This window comes from Solanum tuberosum, unplaced genomic scaffold (assembly GCF_000226075.1).
Source record: "Solanum tuberosum cultivar DM 1-3 516 R44 unplaced genomic scaffold, SolTub_3.0 scf00309, whole genome shotgun sequence".
NCBI classification, from domain to species: Eukaryota; Viridiplantae; Streptophyta; class Magnoliopsida; order Solanales; family Solanaceae; genus Solanum; species Solanum tuberosum.
The window spans coordinates 212,632-219,314 of NW_006239232.1; the positions used below are offsets into that span (position 1 = coordinate 212,632).

Here is a 6,683-nt window from a genome sequence, read left to right on the forward strand (position 1 = left end):
GTCTCCATTTCATAAAAGATGATTTTCTCCCTCATTATTCATGGTCCAACCTCATAAAAAATACTAATTCAGTTCATTATTTACTTGGCTATCGCTCCAGGGACTCATTACAAAAAAAAAATGGAGGCATTCTCACAGTAAAAAAACACTGATAAATTGCCAGGAATGAGAAAACCTCAAGAATTGTGTCAAATGTTTATTTCCCTCGTCGAATCTGATGGACAGAAGAAGCTAGCCATGATCCTCTTTCTCATTTCGAAGAGCTAATGAATCAGATCAGTCAGTTGGACCAATCATTTTCTCAGGGACAACAAGTTGATCAAACTCTTCACTGGTGAGGACTCCTAGATTGAGAGCAGCTTCCTGCAGATTTGAGTATATGACATTGTTTAGCATCGAATGAGAAGTGATCCCATAAACATAATTGACGGATACCATTACCTTCAAACTGGTTCCCTCCTTGTGGGCTTTCTTGGCAACTGCAGCAGCATTATCATAACCAATTTTCTGAAATAGGCAGCAAGAATATCCACAATCAGTCAAATTTCTTGAGTTTCAATACATTCTTGTCAGATCAACCCCTAACTATGAGGAAAAAGCAGTACTAGTAAAAATAGATAGAGGTAGCATGAACTCTAGATATGTTGATAGAATACTTACTGGGTTCAAACATGTAACGAGCATGAGCGACTGCAAAGTTAAGCAAGAAATGTGATCAATAAGATAAAGCTTAAAATGTATTGTAGAAGAGGACACCAAAGTTTGTATTTTTAGATGCACACTGACCTCGTGCAACAATTTAGCAATTCTGTCTCTGTTAGCTTGGATATCCCTCACACAATTCTTTTCAAAGGAAGCAGATGCATCGCCTAGCAATCTTACTGACTGGACATGACAAAAAAGGAGAGGCATGTCAGTCTTGGGAAATTAAAAGCAGCAGCAGGGTCGACCCAACCTAACCCCCCCTCCCCCCCCAAAATGAGGAGTTCTTCAGACTCCATCATCACACATATGCAAAGCAGAGCTAAGTTTAAGAAAGGGGGTTCAATTGAATCCCCTTCGTTAAAAAATTATAATGTTTAAATAGGGAAGATTTACAATTTCTTTTTGGGTATATTAACTTGTTGAGTTATGTTGACGAAAGGAAAAATCATAGTATAGTAACAAAGGGGGCCCAAAAAGTTTTTTAGGTCATAGGTTCATATCCAAGTGTGACAGTCCAGTATATATCTTTTTGAATCCCCTTCTGCAAATTCCTGGCTCCACCACCGCACATATGGTCCATTTAAACCATCAATGGTACTAAAACAATGAGTCAATGACGAACACACATGCCTTTTAATCTATAGGAAGAATGGAAAGGTTAAGAAACCACAAATTAGTCAGAAGAAGAGGTGAAAAAAATTTGGACTTCATTCCACCCTACATGCTTCTCTCTTACTGCAGCTTAACTTGAAAATGCACACCATAATCTGATTTAGCGTTAACTAAAAACTAAAATAAAAGAGAGAGTACATGTAGGAGAGCATTAGCAATCATCGGCTTGAAGACATTCAGCTCAAAATGGCCATTTGATGCACCAACAGTAACAGCCACATGATTCCCCATAACCTGCCGTTCATGAAAGGTTCAAACATTAAACTTGAAAACAAAGAACTCGGGTAAATTACCCAACCATATAAATGCCCTCTCTTGGAACTCAACATGCTATAACTCAAAGTCAAACTAAAGCTTCAAGACAATTTGATTACATCATCCGTCGGACAGAAATGTTACCTGAGCACAGACCATGGTGAGAGCCTCACACTGAGTAGGATTTACCTTGCCCTGCAATGGAAGTCATTTATGGTAAGATTGGGAAGAAAGGGCTAAACATGACCAGAGTATGCATACATATTCTTTCAAACAGGTTTAAGGGAAATGAAGTTACAGGCATTATACTGCTTCCGGGTTCATTTTCAGGAAGACTGAGCTCGCCAAGACCACAGCGGGGACCACTGAATAAGAAAGGATGTGAATTCAAAAAATGAAAAGAATATGATAAAATCATATAACTGGTGGAACAGACATCCTTCTAAGCTCTGAAATCCTCAAAAGATAGCAACCTACGGAGGAAATAATTAATACATATGAAAAGCATACCTTCCCAAGAAGCGTATATCATTCCCAATCTTCATAAGGGAAGCAGCCAGGGTATTTAAGGCTCCACTAGTTTCAGCAAATGCATCATGAGCAGCCTGCATATGCCAGAATCCTTAAACACTAAATACCTGTTGTAATTCCCCTCGTATTCTATCAAAAGCAATGAGCAAGGAACCATAATCTTCAATTCACAAGCAATACACTCAAGAATCAAGATATTACCAATGCTTCAAACTTGTTTTCAGCTGTAACAAATGGCAAATTTGTTTCCTCTGCAACTGCTGCAGCAATTTTTATATCAAACCTATGGAGAATCAACATAATATAACCACGATTCAAAACATATGGCATGGCTGAAATAGAACATATGAAAGGAACAGCAAGAGATTTTATAAACATAAATTCAAGGGAATGGGCAGCTACATGTCCCCTCTGCCTTCACACACCAATAATGAAGGATCAGGTTGCTCAAGTTGACCACAATCCGACCTTAATGGAACACTTACCCTTTCTTTGTATTCAATCCTGTCCCTACTGCTGTGCCCCCTTGTGCGAGCTGCTCAATGAAGCTGTTATCAGTTAAAACAGGGAAAAAAGAGGAACAAGGAAATTAAAGGGTTATGAAATAACCTGATACATGCGTGGAAGGGTGCATAAGACTCTATCGATTCCATATTTCACCTACAACGACAAATAACCCTTTAAGAACAAACACTTTTGCTCTACTTATAGTTACAACTTTAGCATTTGAAAATGCTGAATGTCAACAGAGCTTACTTGAGTTGCATAGCCACTAAACTCTTGTCCAAGAGTCAAAGGTGTTGCATCTTGTGTGTGGGTTCGCCCAATCTTGATAATGTCCTTGAATTCGACTGACTAGTAAAAGCAATTGGACAGTGAAACAGCTTAGTTACCAATTACTGGTGATATTACGGAAGTATGAAAACTGAGAAGATTTTGTGTGAGCATATTGTACTAGATGCTAAGGCAAGCAGCAGATTTTGAATTGAAATAGTAAATGACTCCAAACAATGAGCATTGGCCTTGAAGATCAAATTAGTTTTCCAATTGAGAAAAATAGGCTGCAATGACACAATCAGATCTAAAGGGATAGAAATTTGTTGAGGATTGTGGCAAACAACATTGACTTGGGAGAAGGCAACATAATTTTGTAGAAAGAATAGCAACATGCTGTCCTGTAAAAGTATTCCAAAAGTTTGAGCTGCACTTTTGTATTGGTTATATGGTATTGTACCATAATGTAATAAAAACATAAAAAATCCAGATGACAACTGAAGATGGATACAGTATACACCATAATGCTATGATCTAATTCACTTTTTTTTAGCGTCTTTGACTTTTCTTATTCTTCGCCATCATAATGCTCAACCAACTACACCAATTTGCACCTGCAATTTAAAAGGGCAAGTTGCTCTGTGTTGAGCATTAATGACCAAATAGGCTAGAGTTGCAACATTGTGCACCAATACAATAACATCGCCAGTAAAGTAAAATCTGATTAACCATGTCCTAAATTTGTAATTTTGTATCATTACAAGTAACAGCGAACGTGGTTAAAACAACTTAAGATAGTTGCATTGGCTGCAAACCACTCACCATAAATACAACCATTAGAAAGAATCTGGATCTAGCATTTATGTAAACACGCAAGCAAAATTGTAGAATATAAAAAACACATAATGCTGCATAATCTGCTTGGGAAGTTTATGGAACCAACTGTTTCCTTTTCTTCTAAGTATAGTATACTATATTTAAAACTATACGAGTGAAAACATAACTTAACATTCAACCTTTGAATTTAGTGAAGTATGCAACTGTTTCAAGTTTGGTACTAATCTTTTATTTAGCTCCATTGCTCCAGCAATGTGCATCACCTACACATGAAAAAAAAAACATCACTAAGAAGTCAGCATAATTATGTAGAAAGAATAGCAACATGTCTTGCAACAAAAGTAACACTAAAGATGGCTTACCGTAGGAAATGTATCATTTGAAGATTGCGATTTATTTACATGGTCATTTGGATGCACATGTTTGTCTCCGCGGTTATGGCCAAGTATTTCAGCTGCTCGATTTGCAATAACCTGAAGATATAAGATATAAATCATAACAAGGGGGAAAAAATACACGAGTCCATCAAAAATCATTTTTTAACAATCCAGTAAGTTAAGGATGATGACAAGAAGAAATAGTATGAAATTGTTCCGGTCTTCCTCAAAATGTTCAGAAGACAAAATTGGCAAGCTATTTATAGTCTGAAATATTTTAGCTACCTGAGAAACACTAAACACATACTGCAAATGAAATCCAATTCTGAAGCATGGTAGTTGAATTATCTTGGAGATAGCCAACTTTAGAAAAAGCCAGTAATTTCTGGTGCAATCACAGGAAAACCCCAAAATGGAAGTAAAGTTTCCAATCTTCCCTAAACCACCTGAAGCTAACCAGTAAATGCACTGAATATTTCAAGAGGTGGAATACACATTCATGCTGGGGTCAAAGGGGTGTCAAGGGAGCCACTAGGCTCAATGTTAGGTCTTGGAACATAGGAACTTTGACGGGGAGGTCTATAGAGTTGGTGAATATTCTCAAGAGGAGAACCAATATAGCTTGTGTCCAGGAGACCAAATGAGTGGGTACTAAGGCTAGAGATGTTGATGAATTTAAATTGTGGTCCTTAGGAGGCTTGAGGAATAGGAATGGAGTAGGCATTTTAATAGGTAGGGAACTTAGGGATCTAGTAGTAGAGGTTAGGAAGATGAACGGCACGATGATGGTGATTAAGCTAGTCATTGGAGGACTTACCTTACGCACCACAAATGGGCTTGGACAAGGAAGGTAAAAGCGGTTTTGGGAGAATTTGGACAAGGTTGTGAGGGGTATCCTGCACACCAAGAAACTTTTCATAGGAGGAGATTTCAATGGCCCCATTGGAACAACTTCAATGGGTTATGACAATGTCCATGACGATTTTGGTTTTTGGGGATAGAAACAAAGGAGGAGTTTCACTTTGGACTTTGCGAGAGCTTTTGATTGGTGATGGTTAATTTGAGTTTCCCAAGAGAGGATTACTTGGTGAGCTTCCGTAGTATGGGGGTTAAGGTTTAAATAGATTACTTACTCCTTAGGAAGTATGGTAGAAGTCTTTGTAAGGACTGCAAGGTTATCCCAAGTGAGTATCTTACAACCTAACAAGCTCTTGGCAATGAAGAGGATGAAGAGGGTGTTGTATGATCTATCGAGGATCAAGTGGGTGGCTTGACTACTACTAGAGGTCAGGAGATGGGGGAAAAGTTGATGGCGATGGGGGCTTGGGTGAGTAGTGGGGATGCTAGCAGTATATGGGATAGGACAACTAATTGCATTGGGGAAGTAGCTAGAGAAGCGGGAAGAGAACCATGTAATCTCATGTTCAAATTCAAGTAAAGGCAAAATACACTAGGTGATTTTTTTCCATTTGCCTAAATCATGGTGTTTGAGTTACCAGTACCTGTGCAGGTAGCTGGTAAAATGGTCAAGGTGTAAACTAGGTGTGCACTACCGAATGGTCAAGGTGCAAGCTAGGCGTGCACTACCGTTAAAAAAACAGCAAGATGAGAAGTTCTATAGGAGGAGGAGACATGCTCAATCACAAAAAAATGGATAAATTAAATAAGAGCATCTGAATTATTTTGTCAAACAAAAGCATCATTCTTTTGAATGGCCTTTAAGCATTAAGGTTATTCCTCGACCTGCTTGAAGAAGATAATAAGAATCAATCCTAGAACAAGAAAAGGACCTGCACATTCATGAACTTCTGATTACCTCGTTAGCATTCATGTTACTTTGAGTGCCACTGCCAGTCTGCCAAACCACCAAAGGAAAATGGTCATTTAAATTTCCTTCTGCAACCTCTTCAGCTGCTTGCATTATTGCTTTTCCAATAGATTGGTCAAGGCCATAGTCCATGTTCACCTGCAATATAATAACTGCACAATTAAAATAAGACTCCAAAACAACTGCTGTCAAGCATTACAACACGCTTACAGCTAATATACCAAAATTTTGAAAAAATGTAAAAGATAAAGAAGAAGTTGTCAACAGCTTAAGAAGGGAACAACATTACAGATACCAACCTTGGCTGCACACTTTTTAATAATACCGAATGCACGTATGATTGGCTCAGGCATTCTTTCACGATCACCCCCAATTTCAAAATTCTGCAATGATCTTTGAGTTTGAGCCCCCCATAACCTGAAGGAGATACAAAAAAGACCGACAAGAAGAAAAGAGAAAGTACAATTAGAAGGAAACTCAGGATATGGTAAACTTAGAAAAGAATTTCAAGACCCACCTGAAATTTCACACCTACAACTAGGTCTCTAGCTCATCAACGTTTAATGCACAGATAGAGCAGAGAAGAGAACCAACTACTTTGAACATAAAGAGACCATTGATGCACCCTAGGTACCTCCCCCCCCCCCCCCCCCACACCCCACACCCCCCACCCACCCACCCCCCCCCCCACACCCCAACCCCAC

The 6,683-nt window shown here is 38.7% G+C and overlaps 1 protein-coding gene across 1 annotated transcript in view; it reads right to left on the reverse strand.

Moving 5' to 3' along the window:
- LOC102579688 (fumarate hydratase 1, mitochondrial-like) overlaps positions 1 to 6,683 on the reverse strand; it is a gene marked incomplete at its 3' end in the record, with an annotated part of 11,200 nt that continues 4,517 nt past the window's right edge. Inside the window, 18 exon segments of the mRNA NM_001288493.1 lie at positions 1 to 363; positions 442 to 507; positions 661 to 690; positions 787 to 885; positions 1,516 to 1,611; positions 1,777 to 1,827; positions 1,931 to 1,997; positions 2,143 to 2,237; positions 2,365 to 2,446; positions 2,649 to 2,698; positions 2,773 to 2,823; positions 2,920 to 3,018; positions 3,954 to 3,967; positions 3,969 to 3,986; positions 3,989 to 4,037; positions 4,137 to 4,247; positions 5,968 to 6,117; positions 6,279 to 6,396. Of these exon segments, the coding sequence (NP_001275422.1) occupies positions 277 to 363; positions 442 to 507; positions 661 to 690; positions 787 to 885; positions 1,516 to 1,611; positions 1,777 to 1,827; positions 1,931 to 1,997; positions 2,143 to 2,237; positions 2,365 to 2,446; positions 2,649 to 2,698; positions 2,773 to 2,823; positions 2,920 to 3,018; positions 3,954 to 3,967; positions 3,969 to 3,986; positions 3,989 to 4,037; positions 4,137 to 4,247; positions 5,968 to 6,117; positions 6,279 to 6,396 (1,333 nt within the window).